Below are 27,773 nucleotides of genomic sequence, written 5' to 3' on the forward strand. Positions count from 1 at the left end.
ACCCAACTACCACACACTCTTGTCTAGGAAGTGAGCAGACCACAAAACTGGAAACTTGATGTAAATCAATCCACTGTGGAGTCCAGTGGTCAGAGTGATGGGGTTTTAGTGCCCCAAGGAGTTTCCTGCCCTTCCCCATGAAAGCCAGAAGGAAAAGCAAAGAAGCAGAAAACTAGAAATCAAATACACAGAGTCAAACAAATCGGATCACCCACCGAACCCCTTCTCTGTAGGCATATTCACAAACCAAGTGAGACCCTGTCCTTCCTCTAGTTGCCGTTTCCCCTGCACTTCGGGAAACTGAGCAGGAGCTCATCTCTGGTTCAGTTCTCTAACCATGCAATTCTAAGCAAAGTTACTCTAGTCTAAGCCCACCGAAATCAATAGGCTTAGGTTGGAGTAACTCTGTTTAGGACTGTGCTGTCAATCTTGGTCTTTGGGCTAAACTCTTCCCAGCCTCGTTTCTTCAAACAGGCAAGCTTTTTATTGTCTTAAACACTCCCCTGAATATCTGGCTATGGACCACATACGCTACTCTCAACTGCGCTCTGGGACAAACCCCAGCACAAAGTCACAACAGGCCAGACACAAACACTCTTCCTGCTCCTTGGCAAAGGCAGATTTACTGGAAGTTTGACTATCATAGCCCTACCCTGCTGGTTTTAGAATCACATGAAAATATTCTTAAATGCTTCATTCTCAAAAAAAAAGAAAAACAGTTGTAGGCTCTTACTCTGCCTCGAACCTGCAGGCAACATTCCCCCTTCCCTCCACCCACACCTCCTGAGGTTAGTTAGTTATCAAAGCGCTTCTCCCCAGAGCCTGCTAGCCTTGATTTTACAAAAGCAATTAAAAGCAGCAGCTATTTTAGGATTACTCCCCAGCCACCTGGAACATCTTATTAGAGTGGAATTCAGATGTCCAAAACAATTCCAGTTTCGCAGCCGCCCCACCTAACTCATAAAGGCCAGTTAACCCTTTCCCTCAATGGCAGACGCAAGAACTCTTGATGCAGGGACTGTAACATATTTCCATTCTCGTTTCTTGAGAAACCACTTTTCAAATTATCAGTGGGGCCCTCTTGGAAGCAAAGCTTTGAATCAACACCTGAAGCCAGGAAGAGTATTCCTGGAGTTTGTTTATGTGCCATGTTGAGCTGGCTAGGAGACCGCTCAAACATTGTCAAAGTGTCACATTTATTAGAACATACAAAACACACATGCCCAGGTGGACCATCACCTTATAAGAGCTTCTGAGGGGATAATAGGACAGTGTTTAAAATCTCAAATGTTAAAGCCTCTCTGCTTTCATTCCAGAACTATTCAAGAATGATCAAAGTCTATCCTAGGTTTCTACTTTTAGGATTGTAAAAGCTGCAGCTGCAAACTTCATAAACAGATGTAATCCTAGAGCAGCGTCTGACCAGTCTCCAAGGGTAACCCTAACATATAACATGGCACAGAGTGGTAAACTGCAGTACTGCAGGCCAAGCTCTGCTCACAACCTGAGTTCGATCCTGGCGGAAGCCGGGTTCAGGTAGCCAGCTCAAGGTTGACTTAGCCTTCCATTCTCCCGAGGTCGGTAAAATGAGTACCCAGTTTCCTGGGGGTAAAGTGTAGATGACTGAGGAAGGCAACGGCAAACCACCCCATAACAAGAAGTCTGCCAGTAGTGATGATGAGTTGGCAGAAATGGCAAAATTAACAGAATTGCTGAGGGATAAAACAACAGCGAGTTTTGTGAAGATCTGGAAACCTTTCATGGACTTTCTGTATGTAAAGAGCTAATGATTTGTGGATTTGAAAATTAGAGTTAGAAGGTTGGCAATAAATGATAGGCTGAAGTATGGGGGGGGGAATGCAGATATCTTCGCAGTAAAGTCGAAGTTATATGTTTAGTTAAGATATGGGTATTTCGGAAGAGTTACTGATTAAGGAATGAACTTAAAGAAATTCTGTAAAATGTCCAAATGGTACATCTCCCTTTATGTTTTCATTCATCTGTTTTTTTAATGTTTTTGTTTCTTTACGTGAACTTTTGCATGTTTGTTGTAATAAAATAATTTTTAAAAAAAACAACAAGAAGAAGTCTGCCAAGAAAATGTCGTGATGCCACCATGGGTCAGTAATGACTTGGTGCTTGCACAGGGGACTATCTTTACCTTTTTTCCCCCTAACCACCATTATGACAGTTCAGGAACAGGAGCAAAAGCAAAACATCCCCAATCCCCACCTTGAATAACCAAATTCTTTGAGCGGGGAGAATCACCTCTACTAATCAACCCGTCTACCACCACACCAGCTGCAAGCTACACGCTGGACAGGACTGTTGATTCAACGTTTGTTCGCAGACCCCCTTGCTTTTCTACCTAGTATGCTAAAAATGTCATTGGGATTTTCAAGCTTGGCTGTTTTCTAGAGCAATTGCTTCCCAATCTTGAGAGGAGGAAATGGTGTCCGGGGAACCATTCTGACTTGATCCCATCCAGCCCTGCTGCATACATTGAGCTGAAGGGGAGAAGGGAAGGAGGGAAACGCCCGATCTGAAGATTATCGGAGAATTAGCAGAAATTCCTTCTGTGGGTGGAGAGGAATCTTAGGAAGTGAACCAAATGCTGCTGAAAAGAAAACGGTTGTAGAACAGAAGTCAGATAAGATCAGGATTACCGCTCTGGGTTGGAAGCTCATGAGAATTGAGAGAAAAAGAGTAGCAATTATCTCAAACATATACACACACACAACCGCCCCTTCCGCTACCTGTTATATGCTGCAAGGGCTAAGGGTCCCTTCGCTTAATGCCTGTCACTTTGCAAAATGTCTGAGAAGCATCTAGTGGATTTCAAGGTTAAACAGTGTGGGAAATAGGAAACAGTCACGGTTTCCAGCCGCCTCTTTCATTTGCGCTTTCCCTGAGAACGTTCTCAGCTATGTACTTACTCCAAGTGTTCATTAAAAGAGCAGTAGCGCTCCTTCTCACAGCTGTAACACACACACACACTATACACTTGCTTCCCACAACAAGCTTCAAGACTCTCCTTTGATCTGTGCAGGGCTTTTCTTAGTAGCAATCACCCCTGCAGGACATCACTTTTACTTTCTGCACAGCCCCCCCCCCCAAGCTCCTCATGTTGTTTCAGAAGTGAAAAGCGGAAGCTGTAGTGATCGGCACAGCTTTGCTCGGTCCCAGAGAGTTTACAGGAAGGAGGGGAAGACTTTAATCCAGATCTCTTTGTGGGCACAGAATGGTGCAGCTCTAGGGCTTGGCATCTCTACGGTGAAAGGGGTGTGAGCCATAACTGATGGCACTAGGAGGCTGAGTAGAAAGCCCAATTCAATTTTAGCCCAAGGAGGACTGAAATGGAGGCTTTCCCCTCCTTCACCCTACAAAAAAACACTCCAGCCCCGCCCACTCAATCAAATCACTTCCTTTCCCCCTCCTCTCCTCCGCCACAAAAACCCAGTTCTTTAATACAGTCTTTCCTGAGCAGGAGAGAGAGCTTCGTTGAATTGGTCCATCGTCTCCAGCATCCTGTTTTTCAATGTGGCCAACCAGATGCTTCCGGGAAACCCGCAAACAGGGCACAACGGCAACAAGCCTCTTCGACGTGCGTGCCCCCTCCCCGCATACACAGCAACGGGCAAGGAGAGGTACACTGCTGCTGAGCTTGGAAGTTCCACTCCATGACGAATTCGCTCAAATGGCTCTTTAAATCTGATGGTCTTTTAAGGCCATCTGTGCTGCCACAGGACATTACAGCACTGAGTACCACTGGCAGACCAGGCATTAGTATTATGGGCCAATGAGAAAACCTGCTCCATGCGGTGTATAGCTTTTTAGGTTTAGCCAGAAAAGACACCAGAAAACACATTCCTCTCTTCTTAGAAGGAAGATACTCCAACCCCATGGATCATTCTAGTTACCCATTTCTCCATCTCCTGAAAAAAACAGCAGCAGAAACATTTCCTGTTCCCACGTGGCCCTCCTCCATCCCATCTGCACGACACCCAACGTTATCTGCCCCCTCCACCTTCATGTCTGTCTAAGTCCCCAGTTCAAAACATTATGGCTTTAAACAGTGGATAATAAAACACTGGCACAGGGGCAAAACGAGCAACACCAGGTTTCCTAAAACACCAAAACAGTTCGGGCAGTTGAAAGATCTCAGATCAAAAGGATGATTTTGAGCGGAAGAACAATACGTTAAGACACATTTAAGAAATCACAACAATGAATTTGGGCCAGTGAAAATCTCACCTGGAACATTTACATCCCGCCCTGATAAAAGAGCTCTGGGCAGCATCCACGGTTCACCCTACTTTGTTTTTGTGCTCTCAGCAATCCTGCTCGGTAAGGTTAGACTGAAAGAGGGAGAAAGCGATTCGCCCAAAATCTCCCAGTAAGCTTCAAGGCAGAGAGAGAAGCTGAACCAGGGTCTACCCAGTCCAACACTCTGTAACACCACATGCTCTCTTATGTTATTTACTAGCAAAACAGCCGTTGTTCTGACAGCGAGCATGCGTATTTATTGCAAAAAGGCCTCCATGCACATAGTCATAGAGCCGCATGTTTTGCAAATGTGCACAGATTCAATATCTGGCATCTCCCGTTAAAAGCCTCTCAGGGAAAGACCTCGCTCGATCAACAGCAGACCACGCTTGCCTTCAATCACCCCTTTCCTACTCCGCATCAAGATGCGTCTCTTTCAGAGAGACAGCCTTAGATTGCTTCTGATGCTTGCTACTTTTCATACACCAGGGCCTCTACTGAAAAATCTACCTCTGGATTCTGTTCTGCGCCGTGTTGCGATATTTTTAGACTCCATCAGCTGCCTTGTGTGCTGAGAGTATAGCAGAAAGGGAGGATTAAAATAGCCTAAAATAAATAAATAAAAACTAGCTGGGGGTTCTGCCTGTGCAGTGTTTCTCCTCCTTGGAAACCTGAGAACCAGCTCAGCTATGTCAGAAACAAGAGAGGGGGTCCACATGCACACCTCTGTGCGAGGGGTAACACAGAGACGCTCTTCCCCTCCCCAAATAACGTCTTCCTTTCAATAACGGCAAGCTGTAATATTCGTCCCTATGGTCACAGCCCTGGCCAATCAGTCACAGCCCTTGCCAATCGAGTCCAGATGGATCTGGGATGGGAACTGCTAAGAAGGGGAGGGGGTGAGCCTTCTTTGGGGATTTGCCGGCCTCTTGACAAGCGGCCAACACTTCCCTCCTTGTTTTGTGCTGACAAGATTCTCACCGCCCCTGTGTCAGAAGCTGAGCCAGCCCTTTTGTCTGCAAGTGTGTTCTACAATTATTTACTCGGGGGCGGGTGGGAGGCCGAAAGGAATTCAAAGCAGCCGAGTATCAACTCCTGCATTCATCTGGGGAGCATTCTAAGGAACCAAAGACCCTCGGGTATCTTTAAGTTGACTTCTCTGCTGCAGGGATGCAGCCTGAGTTTAAAACCAAAATAAGAGACGAGATGAAAAGGGAAAAATTGACACACACAACGCAGGTGATGGCAAGGACGCTTTTAGTTTGGAACACATCAGTCCTGCATGCTAATGCAGGGGAAGAGCCGTTTTTAAATCGAGCGTGGATGCTAGTCAATGGGAAAACCAATTTGTATTGCTTTGCCAAGCGGTAATAGCCTTCTGTCAAATAATCCAAGAAGGATCAAAAAGATTCCACGCTTCCCACCCAAGTAGGAGTAAAACAGTCGATGGGGGGGGAAGGAGGAAGCTAATGCAGGGAGCAAAGTTACACCTGGCAGGCGTTAGGAGCGACTGGAAGGCAAGAAAAAGTCCTGCCCCAATTTCTGGGGCCTGGAGGAGGAAGGGTCTATTCATTAAATACTAAAAAGGAAGCAGCACCAGCGAGTGTGTGTGCGGGGGGGGGGGAGGGCGGGGGGGGGGATAACGCATGGGGCTGTTCCTGTGTCTTTTCGCGGATGAGGGGAGTATAAACTACGTTGCTGAGACATAGAGCCAGGTTGAGAATCATCCGCACGCGAGCAAATACTGAGTAAATCTTACCATTACAGAACTTTTTTTTAAAAAAAAATCCTATTGAGATGTCCCAGTTAGGACCAAACAAAAAAAGCACTAGACTGCAATTGGTACATACATTGGCTTGACAGGTGATGCCAGCAAGACGCATAATCAGAAAATAATGCTGCTTTTTGTTTTTCTGGAAAAGATGTACATCTTAAAACTGCTACACAGTCCTGATGACGAGCGAAAAGATGGTCTTAATGTGCATCTTTGTTTAAAACAGCCTATTAATCACCGGGGGAGGGTCCATGGAAGTTGCCTCAAACAATTCCTAAACCTATGGATCCTTGATGCGAGCCCAGTTCACATGCGCGCAATGCGTGTGGCGTGCGAGTGAGACCAAGAGCGCTGGGCCTGCGCTTCATCTATGCACATGCTGTTTACGGCCAACGGCTTGGAAAACCGCTGTAACATGGTTTTAATCGTAAGCCGCCTTGAGCACAGCTTTGAAGAGGGAGGCACAGAAATAGCCTAACAGCAGCTGCCCCGCCCCCCAGCACCGCCAACCCTGGACTATGAAATAGCTGACTTAAAGCCACACTGTGGGAAACGGGTAAGAAAGTTGAACCTCAAACCTCAAAGTGAACCTCAAAGTGATTCTTTCTGGCTAGAGGGCTGTAAAGAGGATCCATTAACTTCACATGCTTCTCAATTAATAAGGTCCAGTGAAAGCAATCCGGTGAGTGCCATTTCTCCCCCTCCGACTGCAATCCCATGCAAAATAATTTGGGAATATTCCCTACTGACTCTCTTCCAAGCACATACGTTTAAACACGGAAGTGGACTGCACACTACTGTATCAAAACGGGCCGGTGCTGCCGGATTTCTCATGCGCTACACCCAGGACCAGAAGTACAGTTTATCCGGGCGCTCCATCAACAACTGCCTGCCACACTATTGCAGGACCGAATCCTTCCACGGTGGTATCCACTGGCTATTTTTTCTAATGCTGAAGGTCAGGAATTTCTGAAACTATTTCAAACATGCTCATATGAGACAGCGGGCCCAACAGCCCTCTACGATTCATAGCTGCAGAGTTCTCATCACGTTGCTTACAATGACGCAGGTCACTCAACTTTGTCAGGGATGTTTATACCACTGCAGCTCCATTTGCTTAAATGCCACAGATCGCTGGACAACAGCGTTCGACAGAAGGTTTATCAAAAGTGCCCCCTCCATGTGCACAGATCCAGCTGGTTTCTAGCTAGGAGATCACACCGTTCTAGAGAAATCCCTTTTAGCGAAAGATTTTGTACATTATAGCATATTTAAATGTGCCAGTTCACTGAGGACCTGGCCCTATCAGAGGGAGGGGAGTGCAGCCCTGGAGCCAAGCCTGACATCTACCCAGAAGACGCACCCGCTTCTCCGTTTCCAGAGAGAGATCTGCTGCTCAAAAACAGTCACTCTTGAGCAACGAGCAGGCAGGAAATGCAACTGGAAGGCCGCCAGCCCCTGCGCAAGACGGTTCATGAACTCCCCGAAGCTCAGCGCCCAGACACCCAATGTTACCATTGACTCAGCAGTTGGGGAGGGGGGAGGTGCTGCCAGTTGCATCACCCTGCAGGTTTTTTGAATTGCGACACTCGAGGCTCGTGGACCACAAGTCACACAGCGGACAGCACACGTCTCCAGCCAGTCACGCCAAACGCTATTGATATCAAAGGATTCCCAAGGCCTGCAAAACTTCCCCCGAGCCCCCGCCTGGCAAGCTGGAACCACAAAAAGCCTTCCTCCATTTTACTGCTGCTCCTTAAATGATGGCCAGAGAGCTGCAGGGAGGGCCTAGGATGGTTTTCTTCTTCTTTTCCAACCGATGCCTCTCAAGGGGTCAGACTGCGGTAGTCTTTGATCCTTAGGCAACAGGAGTGCTCCAGTCTTACTGCCATTTGGCAGGCACAACGCTGGAACAAAGACACGGATAGGTGGCCTCTAACTGAACCCGCATGGGAAGCGTCTGCCTCCAGGACCATCAAATACAAACACACCCGCGCGCGCTCTCTCTCTTATTTTAGCAACCAACTCCTGGGGGAACAAGCATTTCCACTGACCTGCTTGAGCTGCTCATCCAACCTCCACATCTGCCTCCCTGATGAGGAGCCAGGATACAGAGGGTGCGTAGCATCTTTACCCTGCTCTTCCTTTCCCTGCTGTCCTCGCTGAGCCCCTATGGCCGGTAGGGGGTTAGAGGAGGAAGCCACTCTTTGGTTGTGGGGGGCAACTTTGGGTGCCTGAAAGTACTTCAGAGCGGAGCATGCCTCTTTGCTGTGCAGCACGGCATTGTCCTCTGGGTCCCCGTCTTCCAAGTCCTCTTCGCCTTCCTCCTCCTCCTCCTCCTCCTCCTCCTCCGAGTTCGTGCTGCTCTGATCAAACGTTCGGGCTGTCCCAAACACGGGCGGGACTCTGGCCGGAGGAGCGTGGGCCGTGCCCCCAGAAGGCTTGCCGGAGGCGGCCGACAGAGCCGCTTGCTGGGCCGTCAGCTGCTGGTGGCCGTAATGCAGCTGGGCTTCCCTCATCTGCCTCTGCTGCCTTTCCCTGGAATCCATCTGCAGAGGGGCTGGCTGCTGCTGCTGCTGCTTCTGCAGCTGCTCCACGACAGCCTCCAGCTTCATCCTGCCGTTAACATGGTCCGCGGGCAAGAGGGGAGAGGCTCTGCCGGATGAGGCTCCAGCCAAAGCCGCTGGAGAGCAGCAAAATCTGAAACACAAATATTGGTCTGGATAAATGACTCGCAGGCTTTCCTCCTGCAGGACGAGGAGGAGATTGCAAAATGAAAAGGGGGGGGGGGAGTCTCGCATTCAGCTTTTCAATCAATTCTGGGTCTCTTTTCCAGCTAAATACAGTGTTCGTTTGCAACCCCCCCCCCCCACCCACAAGGACAGCATCCAAAACAGCTCCGTCGCTTGTGAAAAGGGAGCATCTCTCTCCCCTCCTGCCAGATATTCTAAATATTTACTACGTTTACAGTATTGCATTTCCCGTGCATGCTGTCTGAAAGACGGATCCTGCCTTTTGGCCCTCGGCAGGACTCAAAGCTCAGTGCAAACACGGTTTACAAAAAAAACAAACAGTTACAATCTACGCAACGAAAACCAAAACTGAGGCCTACGGGTAAGCTGCCAGGGCTTATTGTGTGAATGGACTGTACTAGACAGTTCTTTATCCAGAAGCCCGTTTGCGTATAAAACAAAATATTCTATCTTCGCTATTTCTCTAGGGCCTCCTCAGATAGGATTATCCAAGCATCATTATAAAATTGGAGGGGGTTTGTTCATAGGCACTGGGTGTTAGAACCAGGATAAAGGCCAGTGAGTTTTGAAGAATCCATTTCCACTCCCAACCTCATTTCTAGAGTAAGGCCTGGATCCAATCGCACCTTAAAGACCAACTGGGTTGCTAAGGTAGGAGATTTGGGGAGAGTCAAAGCTCTCTTCATCAAACACTTCTGTTTTCCCTGCCCGGCACAAGTTAATATATCAGATTATACTAACCATTTTTGAATATACATCAGGTTTAAAATTCCTAAGCAACAGGCACAGATGTTTAATTACCAAACAGGGCATTTCTAAGAACACTCTTCTTTGGAGCAAGACCCACTGAATAGGCCTGGGTAGGATTCTAAGTAGACTGGCTTAGGATTGTGCTCAGATTCATCTAACTGATGTGATCAAACTCCTAGGATTTATTTTCTGGTGCGCACACATCTTTAACAAACCTGTCTTCATTCGCAGCACCCTTCCCAACCACAGAAACATATCTAACTTCAGAAGTAAAATGCCTTGGGAAAAAACGGGGTGAAGTAGAGCCTTGCCAAGGTTTAGCAATATTAATAAACGTTAAAGCACCAACAGGGTGCTTGCAAAGAGATTCCTTCTCCCGTAACAGCTGCTCCTATTTTAGTAAGGCAGTTTGAGACCCATGGATATGGCCCCTAAACAAAACAAGCAACCTGTGAGTGTCAGGTGGTGTGCTCTCTTTTTCGTTTGGTTTGAAGAAGTAACAAAAAACCTTGCAGTTGGCAATTATGGGATAAACTGTCCTCAAAGAAAATCACATCCCAGTCAAGAATCAGGAAAACAGTCTTGGGTTTTCGAGAGACAGCAGAGCCAAGGAAGTTTTCTTCCATACATGCAACAATGACAGTCAGCGCAAACTTTTTAAAGGCTCTATTACAAGAAGTGCGACCTTAAGAAGAACGTTTATCAAACTGAACTAACACTCAAGGGGTATCAGAATGCACACAGTACCCCCCCACACAAAAGCTATCTTTGTCTCCATTATCTCCAGCTATCTTCTCCACTCCACTCCAGCTATCTTCTGTTGAAGAAACATTTTCTAAAAATGTGGGGCTATTTTGCTAAAACTAAGCATTTTATCTCAAGAGGCAATACCCAGCTTGAAATTCCATGAAGTTCTCTGGGTAATCTTGGACCACTCTTAACCACTCACTCTCAGCAAAGCCTACCTTACAGGGTCTTTGTAAGGGTAAAATGGAGGAAAACAGAACCACAAATACCACCCTGATCACTTTGGGGGAAGAAGGGGATACAACAGACAAAGAGTAATTAAAAACCACCCATTCCGATTTTAGCAGCAACGGAACATTTTCCAGGCTCCTCTCTTGGACATTCCCATTAAGTGGCAGCAAACTAAAACAATATTTGTAAGTCGTAAAGAAAGACTGGAAAAAAATCACAAGGTAATAAATCTGTCAATTCCTGAAGAATACAACATCAGAAACGATACAGTACTGCCTAAGCCAGCACTGTATTTATAGAATGCAAGAGTGGTAACTCTTAGAGTATAAGAATATTACCACAGAGAGAGCATTCAGACATAGCATGGGGTTACAGCTAAACTGCAGCATGATACAACTCATTTCATGATGGATAATCTTTTACTTTCATTTATTACCATGTGGTCCTTAGGCCTCAGGTGCAAAGACCCCAAAGATGATGCATAGGGAACATGCGTTAGAGGAATGATACTATAATTCACGCCCTGGTAATTTGGCAAGACACCGGGGAAATACCACAGGTGCAGAGACATGTTCTCTGGATCCTGCGGGTTTCACCCAGGTTGGAAACAACCCTCCGCAGCAGGTTCTAGCAAGCCTGGGGCATCACTTCAAGTGTGGCAGTTAAACATGAATGCAAAGCACCAATCGCCTCCAGGGCCAAAGAAAGGCTCTAGAGCGAGGGCTGCCACACCTCAACCATTTAATGCAATCATCCAAAGCCCGTGAAAACATTTTAAGAATATCCCAGTCTTGGGAGTGCTTTCCTCTAAATTGCTAGTCACTGTGGGGCATCCAAGGGAAACGTGTACTTCCAAACTATAGCAACATACCAGGCCTTCATTTCACTGCCCAAAATACACCAAGTGCTCGATTGCCATCTTTTGTAGATAATTATGTCTCATCCGGATTTCAAGCTCTGAACACGATCTATATATCTGACCTAAGACATGTTTACACAGGAGGAAGCCTAACTGAATTCAACAAGACTTGTTTCATGGAAAGCGTGCTCCGAAATTATTTGCATTATTTAGAGTCCTCCTTTCTCACTGAAACTCAAGGCGGATTACACAGGATTGTAGCTTTCGAGGAGAGGTAAAAGCTTGCTAATGCAGCGACTGCTACAGAGAATAGCTGTATGAATCCAATGCCTTAAGGATCCAAAGGTAACCACAATCACAAGGTATTGGTAAGCATTTCCATCCATTAACTCAAAAATACGCTCAGAAAACAGTCCAACATCCTCATTTCTCCAATTAACATTCTGGAATAATAAATAACTAATGCTACCATTCTAGGGCATATTTAAATGCCAGTCTATTCAACAAGTTGCACAGATTTCCCAAACCCATTTGAGAATCTTTTCTTGCTTGGATTCTTCGAAAACATCCCACTCCAAGTTTCCCTTCTTCTGCATAGAAGCAATTCAGACTGCTCACAAACCTCCGTCCTCAAACATCTCCAAGCACCGCACATTGCTTGGCCAGACCCACAAATACCAGCCCACACACACTATGCACCCACAAGCAGCCTCCCCAAAAACAAAACCTGAAGGCTGCATTCCTACGCATTCACACATGGGGATGAAAAAAACTATACGGCCACATGGCTATACACTTTTAGAGAAGTGCAAGCACCCTCACGCCCTGTGGGGCTTACTTGCGAGTAAATATGCACTGGAAGGATTTATAAACCCCACCACCACAGTTGAAATCAGTGGGTTTAGACTGAAGTATTTCTTCTTAGGATTGCACTGATAGCCGAGTGAGATGCCATCAAACTTTGTGGGGCTTACTTCTGACTAAATATCAGCTGGCAGGCTTCAAGGGTTTCTGCTGGTTTTACACCTTTGCAAATCTGCCTTTATATAACCTACTGCATCGTTTATTGAAATTCCCTTGAAACTGATTACCACTGACTCATACAGTGCAATCTGTCTTGAGTCTCGGTGAGAAAGACAGACTATAAATAACACCAATAAACAAATAAAGGTTACACACATCTGCTTGACTGTAAGTTGTCCCATCAAAACCAATACAGTTTACATCCCAGAACAGGGGGAAAAAGAGGGATAACGGTTCAGATCCATAGCTATTAACTTGCCTACTCTTTGTTAGGAAATTTCTGGAGATTTTTGGGGGGGTGGAGCCTGGGGAGCAGAGTTTGGGGAGGGGATAATGCCATACAGCCCACCCTCCAAAGCAACCATTTTCTCCTGGGTAACTAATCACTATAGCCTGGAGATCACTTGTAAATCAGGGTTGCCAACTCTGGGTTGGGAAATTCCTGGAAATTGGGGGGGGGGGGGGTTGAGGGACCTCAGTGGAGTATAATGCCACAGAGTCCACCCTCCAAAGCAGCCAAGGGAACTGATCCTTATAGTCCAACGAAGACCAGGGTCGCAGAGGCAGGCCATGGCAAACGAACTCTGTTAGTCTCTTGCCATGAAAACCCCGCAAGGGGTCGCTAGAAGTCAGCTATGACTTGAGGGCAGGATTTCATTTCCTAGTCTGGGGATCAGTGGTAATTCCGGGAGATTGGCAAACCGACCTGGGGGCGAATCTCCTCAAACCCTGTGGGGCTTACTTCCAAGTAAATATGAAGCCGGAGGCCTCAAGGCGACCACTTCTTTACTCGGGTGTAAGCCCCTGCGCCCCAAAGGAGTAAACAAGAATGGAAGAAGGAAAGTCTTCTTCGCTCCTAGCTCTGCATAGGCCTCCAGCCCGCTTACCTCGCCCGGGCCACCGCCAGCCAGCCGGCCGCCCCCACCCAGCCCTGCCCCGGCCTCGCCTCACGCAGCCGCTCCTCCGCCTCAGCCGCGCCCCCTCCCCGGACCGGAAATGGGAGACGGGGAGGGGCGGGCCCCGCACTGGCCGTCTGGCGGAAGTGACGCCTCCTGGCCGCGAGAGGGAGAAAGGGGCGGGCGGCATCCCAAGCGCACTTCCGGCTACCCATCTCTTTAGCCCACCCATTCCCCCAACAAGATTGTGGCTATAGAGACGCTGAGGGATAGAGCGGCCACAGTGCATCGAGGGAGGGAGGTGGGCGGGCGTTTCTTCCATTGCAGTACCGCTAAAGAAAAAAATGAAGCGCGTCGGTGGGGGAAAGGAAAACACTCCGGAAAAGCAAAACTGATTTAAAAAGAAGGGGGGAGGGGGAGAAAAACGAGCCGGGCGGTAACCGCCAGGCTATAACCATAGCAACCGCAAGGAAGGTGGCCGGAAGGACACTGCCGCGCGGACTGGAAAACTGGGACTTCCGGTGCAAGCGGCCAATCAGCGCGAGCGCCGGGGCGTCCCGAGGAAGTATAAAAGGCGCGCCTCGCGAGGCGGCCGTTAACGGCTCGTTGGGAGGGAAAGAGGCTTTTGTCGGCGCGACTGTTTTGAGGAGCTGTGAGGTGGGGGAATGATTATTTTTAATGCTGTTATCGTATAATATTATTATAAAAGTTGTTCTAGCGTCACGTCTTTGGGCTGGGTTTTTTTGTTCTGTTGCTGACTCGCATTTTATTCAAGAATCTAGAAGTCTGTTGTTAAATTTATATATTATTATTTCTATTATATATTACTATTATATATAATATAGGTATTACTATATATATTATACAGTGATATATATTACTCTTTATTATATGTTGGATTGTTTCTCCTTTCATTTTTTTCTTCTTCTAGTGCTTGAGGAGAAATATTTAAAAATAGACTTCTTTAATGCTCCCTTTTCTCGTCTCGTTTTTTGCTCCTTTTAAAATTCTGGAACATGCGGGGGGGGGGGGTCTTTAAATGCAAACTTCCAAAATGTGCCTGCCAAGGAGCCTGAAAAATCGAGCAAAAACGCAGTGGCTCCTTAAAACTTAATGGCATTGATTTCAATACGAGCTTTTGAGCGTCAAAGTCTATTTTGTCGCAGAGGTATAGGACCTGTGGTCCAGCATCTTTCCATAAAGGATGCAACCCCAGGTCTGCTGTGAAGGGGTCTGTTCCTGCAAGGCAGCCTGAGGGAGAGAGACAGAGAAAGGAGTCTTTCCTGGGCAAGGTGGAAAGAAAAGGAGAAAAAAATGAGAGCCTTTTGATGTGCTTTTAAAAAAGAAACCATGTTACAAGTGGAGGCTGTGCTACCTGGGGCCAAGCATAGACTTACTGTTTCTGTTGAGATCCTCCAAATGGAGCTGAAGCCTTTTTAGCACATGAAGTAGAAACACGGTACAGAAAACAACTGCTTCATGGGTATTGTTAAAAGGAAGGGGCCTTTACATCCTCAGCAATGGGATACTGTGATCACCATTTGAAAGGCAACATGTAACCAGTGGGTGTAAGTTGAGGTGGTCCTAAAGTGGTCTTTTGGGAATGCTTATTAAGCAGTTTTGGGGTGGCCTGGACAGAAGAAGCTTGAAAGTGCTCTTTTCAAAACAAAATACTTCTTGAATAATTTGCTAAAGGGAGAGGCTGCTTGTGGTGTAATGGGTATTGGCCTGTTGTTCTAGTTGTTCAGCCTTGTGGAGGGAGATGAGGCGCGGCCCTGTGAAGACTAAAATGTTTGAAGAGAGAAGTGAGTAATCTCACTTCCCCTTTTGAAAGCAAGGCAAGAGGTAGGTTCTTGCAAGGGTGTGAAACATAAAGCTGGTTGGAGCCTTGGGAGAGGTAAATAGGAGATGAAGAGGGCCTGTAACTAAAATGCAGACTATTCGTGTCATTATTGAGTGCCAGAGATGGGAATGGAGAGTTTGAGTTAGCAGTAGCCCTAATCTGCTGCAAAATACAGCATGAGAATAGAGGACGTTAAGCAAATGATTACATAAATGGGTTAATACATATTCATATCAGTGTCTTAATCTGCTGCTTGTAGGTCCAAAGAAAGCTAATACCTGAAAAATTAACTCTTTCCTTGTTTACTGCAGGAGAATTCAGAATGGCAGATGAGGAAATTGCTGCTCTGGTTGTGGACAATGGATCCGGAATGTGCAAAGCAGGATTTGCAGGAGACGATGCCCCCAGGGCAGTCTTCCCTTCCATCGTAGGGAGGCCCAGGCACCAGGGGGTTATGGTGGGCATGGGCCAGAAAGACAGCTATGTGGGGGATGAGGCACAGAGCAAGAGGGGCATTCTGACCCTGAAGTACCCTATTGAACATGGCATCGTCACCAACTGGGATGACATGGAGAAGATCTGGCACCATACCTTCTATAATGAGTTGCGGGTTGCCCCAGAAGAACACCCAGTGTTACTTACCGAAGCTCCCCTAAATCCCAAAGCCAACAGGGAGAAGATGACCCAGATTATGTTTGAAACCTTCAACACACCAGCTATGTATGTGGCCATCCAGGCAGTGCTATCCCTGTATGCCTCTGGCCGTACAACTGGGATAGTCATGGACTCTGGAGATGGGGTCACCCACACTGTACCCATCTATGAGGGTTATGCGCTGCCCCATGCCATCCTCCGACTGGACCTGGCTGGCCGTGACTTAACTGACTACCTCATGAAGATCCTGACTGAGAGGGGCTACAGCTTTACAACCACAGCTGAGAGGGAGATTGTGCGAGATATCAAAGAGAAGCTCTGCTATGTTGCCCTGGACTTTGAGCAGGAGATGGCCACAGCTGCCTCATCATCATCTTTGGAGAAGAGCTATGAGCTGCCTGATGGCCAGGTGATCACCATTGGCAATGAGCGCTTCAGGTGTCCCGAGGCCCTCTTCCAGCCCTCCTTCCTAGGCATGGAGTCCTGTGGCATCCACGAAACCACTTTCAACTCCATCATGAAGTGTGACGTGGACATCCGAAAGGATTTGTATGCCAACACGGTGCTTTCAGGTGGTACCACCATGTACCCTGGCATCGCTGACAGAATGCAGAAGGAGATCACTGCCTTGGCCCCCAGCACTATGAAGATCAAGATCATTGCCCCACCAGAGCGCAAATATTCTGTCTGGATTGGTGGCTCCATTTTGGCATCTCTCTCCACCTTCCAGCAGATGTGGATCAGCAAGCAAGAGTATGATGAGTCTGGCCCCTCAATTGTCCACCGTAAATGTTTTTAATGGTGTCACAAAGCCAGCCTTTTGTCCAGAGTTAATTCATAAAAATGAGGCAGATCTTACAAATTTCCTAGTATTGGACTGTTCCTGAATCCTCCATTCCACAACATGTCTTGTATACTCTTAAATCTTGCAAACGTTGAATGACCAGTAACAAACGAAGTTTGGGGACCTTCTCCATTGTCCACATGTTCCACCTCCTGTCTTCCGAATGTGGTGTTTGGGAATGAAGTGTTAACTGCTATAGTAGGAATTATAGATTCCATTATTGGCAATTTTTCTGTGAAACAAAGCTAATAAATGGTTACTAACAATACTATGTTGCTTGCTTGCTCAGTGGGAAGGCGTAACTGGTACAGTTTTTTTTTTTTGTTGGAGGACATCCCTTAAACCAGCAGAAAATGACCTTTAGATCTGACTGCAGTCATATAAATATCCCATGAACTTTTTTTAGATAGTGTCTTATCTTTTGGTGTGGGCTAATCAGTGTTTTCTAGTTTTGATAAATGCTTGTTGGTAAATGCTGATCTATGAAGAACCTGGAAGAGTCTACCTGTCTACAGTGCCTCAAGATGCAGGGTCAACCACATCTCTTGCAAAGGTTTATTGGGCAATGAAGAAGTTGCTCCTATCTGAATATGGTTTTACTAGTTTAGAAGTGTTGCTATATGATGGTGGTAGGGTATACTGCCCTTGATGGCTGCCTATTAAAAGCATCCTCCATTTTATCCTGGTAAACCCAGATGACTAGAATCTTAGTCCAGTAGTCCAGGCTGCTTGTGAAGGTTCTCCTTTGTCCCAGCCAAGCCAGATTCTGCAGCTGTTGCTACACACTGCTTTTCTGTCTACCTCTGGCCTTTCAGCATTCTAGCACACCCTTTTAACAGAGTTAGCACAAATCGCTCTAAGGTTACAGAGATTCTTGTCAGTGCCGGAATTGCATGCATGATGCAAGAGTGGCTTTTGCTTACCTGCAAACTTGCAAATTCCCTGCTAGAGGGGTTGATCACCAGATAGGAGAAGTCCTTCATCTCTGAGAGAAGATGGGTGTGCCTATCTAGTCCTCTTTTGATTCCTCCCCCCCAGAATCTAAAATGCTTTATAAAGCTCATGAAGGTCAAAATAGAGGAGACTTTAAGGAAACATGTTTTTAAATAGCAGATTTGAGTCCAGTAGCATCTTCATGCTCTTCTGCAAAAAAAAAAAAAAAGCGCCCTGGACTAAATCTTGCTCTTCTACCATTGATGAACGCAGCTATCCACTTGAATCCATTTTTTAAAATGTATTGATAGTTGGTTTTTCTTGCTTGGACTCCAGGTGTATTACTGGGTATAAAACTGCAACTGGAGAATATAAAAAAAAACAGTGAACAAGACAATAAGACTAGGATTACAGGAGAACGACGCAGACTAATTATCTAAGGCTGGTATGCTATAAAGGGTTTGTCAGTGTGACAAAACAAATATAATGGCACCTTAAAGACTAATAGCATTTATTTCAACATAAGCTTTTGTGGGTTACAGCCCACTTCCTCAGCTATGTGTCTGAAGTGGGCTGTGATGACCCATGAAAGCTCATATTGAAATAAATGATGTTAATGGTATGCTATTTTTTTGTTAAGGTATGCTACAAGCAAGACAAGGTTGATTACAAGGTACAGGACAACGCAGTAAAGCAGGTAATACCTACAGTAATCACTGCAGTGGATCACAGGCCTGTTCCAGATTGCCATTTGGGACTTTTCCATTCAATTTTTTCTTAAACTACAGATTTTTTAAAATGTTCTAAACATTCCACCACTAGATACAAGCTGTGGAAGCAACTGCTGGGTGTTGGTCATGGTTCCAAACAGTCTTCAAGCCTTTACATGTGATCTCCTTTTGCTCTGTTGAATGCGAGGAAACTTCTAGCATGGTTCTTATGCTTATATACCAAAAACCAATTTTTCTTTGCCAAAGGGTTGCTTTAGTTTCATTTAAATGTACGTAGGTTTAATTGGCTAAAGGTGTAGTCAAGTAAAAAGATGCTTGACAAAGAATTGTTTTAATGGTGTGACCGCCCTAAACAATATTAAACTTGTTCCTCTTTGGAGATGACTAACTTCAAACATGCCACTAAAGTGATTTCCTGCCAGGACGGGCTCAAGAGTGGCAATTCTTTCATTCTAGACTGAAATGCCAGAGTTGTGCTATAGATAGTCAAACTGCTAGGAATTTGAACTGAAGTAGATAGCGAAGCCATTCTATATTACAGATGAACTTTTATTGCACATTTTTGAACTCTGCAAACAATTCTCGTGGGCCTGTGTTGCCTAATGGTTAAAGTATTGTGCTAGGGAGATCAAGATTTGGATACCAGGTTCATTGGGCACTGTTGGACCACTAACTCTTTGAGGGTAGTTGTGATGATAAAAGAAATAAGGGAGAACCACATTACCATTCTTAAAAATACTAAGTCCTCTGTTAATATCAAATAATGTGGTCTTCACATTTATATTCTGCTAACCTGAGTTGTATAAAGCAGTACCTTGGCAGGGAGCTGCCTTTGAGGTGCACTAACGATGCTGTCTTTGTGCACCTTTACCTGGAACCAGGAAGAAGCTTCACTGAACACAGTAGCACTTCCAGCCAAGTAGGCGTGCTTAGACCGACTCTGGATGTTCAGTTGTTTTGCAGAGAGCAGACAAACTGCATCTAATGGCATCATTTAAAAAAACAGCACAACCCTCACTGTCCATTCAGAAACGAATCTCACCAAGTGTGCACAGCAATTGCAGCCTGAATCTAGGCCTAGCCAAAGACCCCGAAGCTCAGGCAAGCTCAGCCCAGACCTGTCAGAAAGAGTTGCCAATTCCAGGTAGGGAAATTCCTGGAGATTTTGAGGTGGAATCTGGGCAGGGTATACCCTCAGCAGGGTATAATATAGAGTCCACCTTCCAAAACAACCATTTTCCCAAAAGGAGTTCATCTCTGCTGTGTTAGGACCAGTTGTAATTTTGGGAGATCTCCGGGTGCAACCCTGACCAATAAACTCCTTTCTCCATCTTAAAGCATCCTACAGCTGGAAATGCTCAACTAATCCCACGCAAGCCATTCTGGGGCTTGCAGTTCAATGGAGGAGCTGGTGGCAGCTCCGCCTCCTGCTCCCTCCGGGCTGTCTGGGAATTGCAGTTTTCATCCAGACATTCAATGGGGTGAAGCGAAGCAGTCCCGGATGTTAGCATACAGCTTTGTTCCAAATAAGGGAACGAACGGGCGTGGTTTCCGTGTGCGGTGGCCAATAGGCGAGCGGGAGGCGAGTTTGCTGCGAATTTAGAACAGAAGACAACGCGCGAAGTGAAAGCGAAGTTGCTGCAGGTGTGGACGAGGAGGAGTCAGCGTGGCACCTGTGAGTAAGGAAGCCCTGGGTGGTATTTTTAAAAAGCTGAAGCCTCGTGTCTTGCAGATTGCTTTCTGCTCTGTTCTTTTCTATGCACTGGGTTTTGCAAATGCCTACCGGTCCTAAAACTCTTTCAGAATTGCTCAGAGCAGTTTGGGTGGCTTTAAAATCGTAGCTATGCAAGTCAGGCTATGATGGTCGCTTGTGCAGCTGTTTGCGCTTGGTTTTTTCCTCCATTTCTTTCTCCTTTTCTCTTTTTTGTACTTATGTTAAGCAAATTTGGAAAATAAATGGTTTTTAAAAGGTCAAAAAATTTCTCAAAGACACTTAAGCGGCTGCAATTGTGTTAGGGGGCATTGCAAACTAGTAGGAATGTAACCCTTTTTTAATGAAGCTGCTCTTTATCACAATTGTAGCATTTTAAAGATGTAGCAAACTGACTTCTCTCTCTGGCCCTTGTAAATGTTCTTTCCCTGTTATCAGCTCTCCCCCTGGTTTCTGTTAAGAAGACAGAGCAACCTGTTAATATGTTTGTGTGTAAGCCTCCTGTGCCAATGGCTAATAGCAAGGCCAGCCCTGGAAAATGCATGTTCTGCAGGCACAGGTGATCCTGACATGCCATCCCAACCCTTTGCCAGTTTTCCAAACCTTGGTAAACGTTTAAAGCAATAAATAAATGGGGACCGCCAAGGACCTGCAGGGGAATCTCATGTTCTTTCCCTTCACTGTCTCCCCATATCCTCTTCCCCCTTCTCCTGCTTCTTTCTCTCCTTCTGCCCACCTTTTTCTGCCACCTGGCTTTACCTTCCCCCCTCCCCCCCTGCAGCCCCCCAGCACCCTCTCCACTAGTGCCTAGTTGCATAGTGGGGAACCTGAAGGGCTTGCAGGGGAGGGTGCTTCTTTCTGTTTCCCCCTCTTCCCCACTCTATCTCCTCGTTCTCCCTGGCAGCCCCATATGCTCATCTTTCCCGATGTCCTTCTCTCCTTCAAACCCACTAAATTTACCTATTATCTGCCCCCCATCTTTACCTCTATTTTTTAACTTCATTTATATATTGCAGCTTACATCATTCTCCTTGCCTCTATATTATCTTCACAACCACTCAGAGAGGTAGGTTAGGCTGAGAGTATGTGTCCAGGTCAAAGTCACCCATTGAGCTTCCACAGCAGAGTGGTTATTTGAACCTGAGTCTCTCAGATCCCACTCTGAAACTCTAGCCACTGTGGGGAAGGGTGGCTGCTGGTGACCAGTTTCAAGGAGCCAGGCCTGAGTGAGTCTGCAAGTCATTTGGTATCAAGTCACCTTGTGGTTGCTTCTGGACCTGGCTTTCCTGAGTCTTCCCCCAAGGCCAAAACAACCCTGGAAAGAACCCTGTCTCCTCTCCCTGTCTCTTACTGACAGCAACACAGCATGGAATACTGGCCAAACTGTTATGGTTGCCTAGCAACTGCTACTGAAAGCATCTGGTTAAAGCCACAGGTGCTCTTTTTATTATTTGGGTTTTTAAACCCCACAAATGTTCCACAGATCGTTGCCATTTGGCTGTTAGTATATAAGATTATTTAGTTGTGTAAAAATCTACAATGCAATCCTAATCAAAGTTTCAACAAAGTCTAACAAAGTCAATGAAAGGTGCAACTCTGTTTAGAATTCCATTGTTACTATCTTATGTCTCTTAAATCTGGGAGAGGGAACTGGAAACTAGGGAACTATAGTTTGGCATGGAATCACTGAGAAATCTTATGATCATGTGCTGGATTAGTTTTTTTGGAAATAATATGTCATACGCCAAGCTCATTGGGAGGGTACTTTCTTTGTTGCCTCTAACCTGAAATTATGCCATTATATTAGTTTCCCCTCTTCAAACTTTACTTTCTTGAACTGCCTATCTTGTTCCAACCAGCTGTCACTATCCTTTTCTCCTCGCCACTAGCCCCTGGCTTGTCCTCAAACAACTTTGGGGGACTTGGGAACCAATACGGAGAGCGGTGGGAGAAAGGTAGGCTGATCCGTTGGTTAACATCTTGCAGGCCCAACAGTTGGCTGAGATTTGCAATTTTACCATAGATTAGATGGCCCTTCATCTGTCAAAACACTGAATATCTGGAGTTACATAGCGTGATCAGTGTAGGTTGAGACTGTGCAATACTGAAGTCTCCTAACCCCGGTCTAAGAATCTGGTATTTTCCTTCCTTGTTTCTTGCAGAATAATTCAAAATGGCAGATGAGGAGATAGTCACTCTGATTGTGGACAACGGATCCGGAATGTGCAAAGCAGGCTTTGCGAGAGATGATACCCCCAGAGCAGTGTTCCCCTCCGTCATAGGAAGGCCGAGGGATCAGGGGTGCACGGGCCAGAAGGACGGCTACGTGGGGGACGAGGCACAAAGCAGAAGGGATATCCTAACCCTGAAGTATCCTATTGAACGTGGCATCGTCACCAACTGGGATGACATGGAGAAGATCTGGCACCACATCTACAATGAGTTACGCGTTGCCCCAGAAGAACACCCAGTCTTGCTTACTGAAACGCCCCTGAATCCCAAAGCCAACAGGGAGAAGATGATGCAAATCATGTTTGAGACCTTCAACACACCAGCTTTGTATGTGGCCACCCAGGCAGTGCTGTCCTTGTATGCCTCTGGCCGTACGACTGGAATTGTTTTGGACTCGGGAGATGGGGTCACCCACTCTGTGCCCGTCTATGAGGGTTATGCCCTGCCCCACACCATCTTGCGCTTGCACTTGGCTGGCTGTGACCTGACGGACTTTCTTCTGAAGATTCTGAATGAGAGAGGCCGCAGCTTTATTCCCGCAGCCCAGAGGGAGATTGTGCAGGACGTCAAAGAGAAGCTCTGCTACGTTGCCCTGGACTTTGAGCAGGAGATGGCCACGGGTGCCTCGTTGTCCTACGAGCTGCCTGACGGCCAGGTGATCACCATCAGCAATGAGCGTTTCGTATGTCCCGAGGCCCTCTTCCAACCCTCCTTTCTAGGCTTGGAGTCCTGCGGCATCCATGAGACCACCTTCAACTCCATCATGAAGTGTGACGTGGGTATACGAAAGGACCTGTATGCCAACACGGTGCTGTCAGGTGGTACCACCATGTACCCTGGCCTCGCCGACAGAATGCAGAAGGAGATCACCGCTTTGGCCCCTAGCACTGTGAAGTTCAAGATCATTGCCCCACCAGAGCGCAAATACTCTGCCTGGCTTGGTGGCTCTCTCCTGGCATCTCTCTCCACCTTCCAGCAGATGTGGGTCAGCAAGCAAGAGTATGCATCTGACCTTTTCACTGTCCATCATAAGCACTTTTAATGGAGTTGGGCGGCCTGTGTGTTATGTGGAGGTGGTGGTTCAAAATGAGACCAGCCTCCTCTAACATGGGACTCTCCTTGAAGAATCTGTCCTCTCCTTTATTTATTTCAGAAACATGTCCTACATGTTCCTAAGTCTTGGTCAGTTGAATGACCTGTGCCAAATTAAGGTTAGAGATCCATTCATGTGCATGACTTTTGCTGCCTCTTGGTTTGTGCTGGGGGGGGGGGATGCCTTTTTAACATTCCTACTGAGAACTGTAGATTTTAATATTGTCCATTTTTTGTAGAAGAAACTCTAATAAAGTATTGCTATGAAACTGAATATCAGCTATCGAATTTGGGTGTTTTTTAAATAAACCATTGCTTTCTTCCCTACTATTCATATCAATAAATTATAGTGATGATGTGTGTTTAAATGAAGGTTAAGATTTGGGTCCAGTAACACCTTAAAGACCAACTAATATTTCAGGGTATAAACTTTCAAGAGTCAGAACTCCCTTCGGCTACCCACCTGAAATTAAATGAGGGTTGTAACTGGGAGTTTGGATGCCGGCTCAGCAAATACTGCAGGGATCGGGTGGAGGCAGAATCATTTTGCTTCTGCTGGTGTGACTTTGGAAAACTGGATCCTATGCAGGGTGGCATTTATTTGTACGAAGAGGTGGGGAGGGATGACCCATTCCAAAGGTCACTGCCTCACCGCAGCCTTTGAAATATCCTGCATAGTTGAAGCTTAATTATCTTGTTAAATTTCATTCTGCTTTTTTACTTCGAGAGTTTTGTGGCATATAATGTTCCCCCCCACCACACCGCTCAGTTTTATCCTCAACAACCATAGAAGGTTGATTAGGCTGGGAGTGACTGGCTCAGGGTACTCTAGTGAGCTTCATGACTGTGTAGCAACTTGAACCCAGGTCTTCCCAGAGCTAGTCCATTACCCTAAACCACTATATCGCCCTGGCTTTGTTGTCCAGGACAGGGCTACATCACAACAAAGAAATGAAGAGGCGGCAGAGCAAGGCAGATGCTGAACTTCAAAGCAGCCCGTAATTTTTTGGAACAGCCGCAGCAGTTAGTGCTCTAACTAGGGTTGCCAACCTCCGGGCACTACCTGCAGATCTCCCCTCGGAATTACAACTGATCTCCAGGCAACAGAGATCAGTTCCCCTGGAGAAAATGGCTCCAAACACTATGGCATTACACCCCACTGAGGCACCTCCCCAAACCCCACCCTCTCCAGGCTCCACCCCCAAAATCTCCAGGAATTTTCCAACCTAGACCTGGCAACCCTAGTGTGTTTAACTGAATGCGCTGTTTCTGTTGATCAAAAAGTTTTTAATCGAGGACAAGATTTAAGAAACTGTATTCTAAGTTGATGAACTTTCCAAAAACTGTAGTTGGAAGCCCGCAGTTTGCAGCGATCTCTTTTGGATCCTCATGAGAAAGTGCACCTAGGATGATCTGTCTTTTAATACAAGAGAACATCAACTAAACACAAGTCAGCTTTTCTCTTAATAAAGGAATACTTTTAAGACATACATGCAAGCTTAAGCTAAAAGATCGTATACATTTTTAGTTGGTGAGAGAGAAAATATAGTCGACTAATTGTGTGATAGTACCAAATAATACAAAATTTGTTTGTCTGGGATGTGCAATGAATTTGATGTTCAGCTCGTGTGTGTATGGCCAGCAGGCTTCCATTCTAGTCTCTGAAATGCAGAGAGATATTCCGCATACAGCAAAACCATCAAGAATTTGAACTGCATCAAGTGCCAAATAAGGTTCCAGAAATGACAGCACATACGTATTTTTTTTACTTATTTACTTTATTTATAGTCTGCCCTTTTCACTGAGACTCAAGAATGTCAAGGTCATTTCAATAAACAATTTAATAGGGTCTATAAATGCAATTTGGCAAAGATTTAAAACTAGCAGAAATCTAATACAGAGCGGAAGAAATGCTGAAACAGAGCATAAGCAATTCTAAGACTGACACATTAAACAACATAAAACTATCTGGTAGGAGCATACCCAAAGCAACAGATAGTACACGGTAGCATATAGTAGTAAAGTCTATGGTCCATATCCCTCTACTGATGCATCCATATGAGACCACTTCCTTACAGTCCAGCCCTCCTATCTGAATAAAGAGCTCTCTTGAATAATTCAGTTTTGCATCATTTGCATAAAGCCAGGCAAGTAGAAGCTTTCCTGATCTCTTCCAGTAGGCCATACCATAAGTGTGGGCCACCGCAGAGAATGAATGTGTATGGAAAGCTATTGATTTTTGCCCATGTGCAAAATGGTATGTGCAACTGTTTATTAATGTTGTTTGTTGGTTCAAGTTTTTTAAAAGATCTAAGCGGCTCCAGGAACATTGACATTTCATTTTAGTGTGGAGAAAGTTAAAAAAAAAAAGATTACCAAAATTCAGCTGCTAACAGGCAAATGTAAGAATTAGTAAGGAGATCTATGCACCCAGGGCTTTTTTTCAGGGGGAACGCGGGGGAATGGAGTTCCGGAACCTCTTGAAAATGGTCACATGGCTGGTGGCCCCGCCCCCTGATCTCCAGACAGAGGGGAGTTTAGATTGCCCTCCGTGCTGGCATCTCTGTCTGGAGATCAGGAGGCGAAGCCACCAGCCATGTGACCTTTTTCTCCTAGGGCAACCCACTGAGTTCCACCACCTCTTTTCCCAGGAAAAAAGCCCTGTATGCACCAATGACCAAGAATCTTAGTTCCCAGTGCTATAGCTGATATATTTTTTCATGTGGCTGGCACTGAGTTACACAAGATTTAATTTCTTAGAATTGCAGATGTTGCCAAGTAGGCCCCCTCCCCTGCTTTAAAGCCTGCCATGAACTGTGTTAAAGTTTCCTGCGTTACTGTTTCACTGCTGCACAAAGGCACGTATACACGTGTCAGTTTCCTGCCTGCGTGTCAATTGCCTTGCTGCTGCTATAGACTGTGTAGTTTACTGACTCCATGTTTGGTTAACTGCACAAAGGACTCTCTTTCTGGGCAGCCCTGCCCTGACCTGTATCTGGAATTCCCAGTGTGCGTTTGGACTTTATTACAAGTGTGCCCCGTGCCTGCATTGCCATCTGCCACGGACCGTGCCTGTTCCCTGCCTTGGACTGTGTTTTAAAGTGCTGTTCCCCCTGCCTCCATGGAAGCCTGCCTCATATGGGCCCAAGCCGCTGCTAGCAGCCGGGCGCCAGCCGGGGAAACCTCCAGCGAGCCTGGCTAGGCGCTCCCTGGTCAGTTCCCGCCGGGAGCCTCCCGCGGGCCGGTCGCCGAGCTTGCCCTCGCTATCGGGCAGCCTGCTATCCAGCCCCAGCTATGCCCAGCTGGCATCCATGTTCTTAGGCAGCCAGAAGACCCTGGGAAGAAGACCGCTTTGAGAAGCCATTTCGGCGAAGCGGGCACACCACGTCCGCAGCGAGAGCCCCTCGCCCCGCTCTGCATATCTTAGGAGCCGCCCCGGAGAAGAACTAAGTGCCGACCATCCCAAGCACTTAAAGAATGCATCTCAAAGAAACCTCCGCATTCCAAAGCTGATGACATCAGGACAAGCCCTGTCCGCTGGAACATCCTTTCAGCCCACTTGGATTTCCCCCTCCCTCTTTTGTCCCCTCTTCCTGAGGTGTCACTTATCACAATCTGATTACCAAAGTGGCCCATCCAAGCCATTCAGTGACCCATTAGACCCTTTGTTTTAATCTGTGAGAACCACCAAGTACAGCACCAGCCCCAGGGTACGTTTTGGGGTATTTAAGCTGGTCTCCCAGACCACTCGGTGCCTCGGCCATTCCCTATCCAGACCTCCTTGCTGTCCGTCTGTGGTTCCAGTGCTGGCATTGGGCCACCCTCGCTGACGTGTCTCTGCTTCGCTCCAGGATTGTGAGTATTTCCCTTACCATCGTTGGGAACCCGCTAATGCGAACGTCTCTGTATTTCCTACGCTATATTTCTTAGACCTTGTATGTTCTTTGTATGATTGTGCAAGCTAGGCTTACGCTACACTCAATACACGTGTTTGGACCTTACTCCTTGTCTGCCTCTTTTTCACTAGAGTGTCTGGGATCGGGACCTCCGTAAACATAGGTTATGATCCTCGCTTAATATTAATAGTTACAGACTGCTACAGCTAATTCCCCATTATAATAAAAGAGCAGTTCTGGTAACAGTTTACTGGTGGAGAATGCGGGCATAACCCAGTTCGTGTGAATACACGTGAGTCGACACGCGTGTCTTCAGCGAACTGACTTAGAGGAAAATTTTCCAGACCTCAGTGTAAAGAGCGCAATTTAGCTCAGGGAATTAAAAGTGTGAGTGTGTGTGGCTCTAGCGAGCAATTCTATCTTGTGGGTTGGCTTTTCCCCCATTTCCTCCTTCAGCCAGCTTTGGACTACTTGCCTTTTGTGGTGCACCGCGAGGCCCTCCAGCCGTTATAACCGGTGTACTGTGGGTGAGGACCTC

At 46.4% G+C, this 27,773-nt stretch overlaps 3 protein-coding genes across 3 annotated transcripts in view; 2 read left to right on the forward strand and 1 right to left on the reverse strand.

The window, feature by feature from the left end:
- ARID3B (AT-rich interaction domain 3B) overlaps nucleotides 1–13,359 on the reverse strand; it is a 45,805-nt gene extending 32,446 nt beyond the window's left edge. The window contains exons 1-2 of the mRNA XM_055002181.1: nucleotides 13,291–13,359; nucleotides 8,095–8,740 (exon numbers count right to left, since the gene is read on the reverse strand). Coding sequence (XP_054858156.1) covers nucleotides 8,095–8,655 — 561 coding nt within the window. The 5' untranslated portion in view covers nucleotides 8,656–8,740; nucleotides 13,291–13,359. The remainder of the gene's footprint in view (nucleotides 1–8,094; nucleotides 8,741–13,290) is intronic.
- Nucleotides 13,360–13,883: 524 nt separating this feature from the next.
- On the forward strand, nucleotides 13,884–16,908 carry LOC129345681 (actin, cytoplasmic type 5). Its single transcript, XM_055002910.1, has 2 exons — nucleotides 13,884–13,956; nucleotides 15,454–16,908. The coding sequence occupies exon 2, from the start codon at nucleotides 15,465–15,467 to the stop codon at nucleotides 16,593–16,595; it is 1,131 nt and encodes a 376-aa protein (XP_054858885.1). The 5' UTR covers nucleotides 13,884–13,956; nucleotides 15,454–15,464; the 3' UTR covers nucleotides 16,596–16,908.
- A 5,280-nt stretch (nucleotides 16,909–22,188) lies between these two features.
- On the forward strand, nucleotides 22,189–23,289 carry LOC129345268 (actin, cytoplasmic type 5-like). Its single transcript, XM_055002306.1, has one exon. The coding sequence runs from the start codon at nucleotides 22,189–22,191 to the stop codon at nucleotides 23,287–23,289; it is 1,101 nt and encodes a 366-aa protein (XP_054858281.1).
- Nucleotides 23,290–27,773: the final 4,484 nt, after the last annotated feature.

Source organism: Eublepharis macularius, chromosome 18 (genome assembly GCF_028583425.1).
Source record: "Eublepharis macularius isolate TG4126 chromosome 18, MPM_Emac_v1.0, whole genome shotgun sequence".
NCBI lineage: Eukaryota > Metazoa > Chordata > Lepidosauria > Squamata > Eublepharidae > Eublepharis > Eublepharis macularius.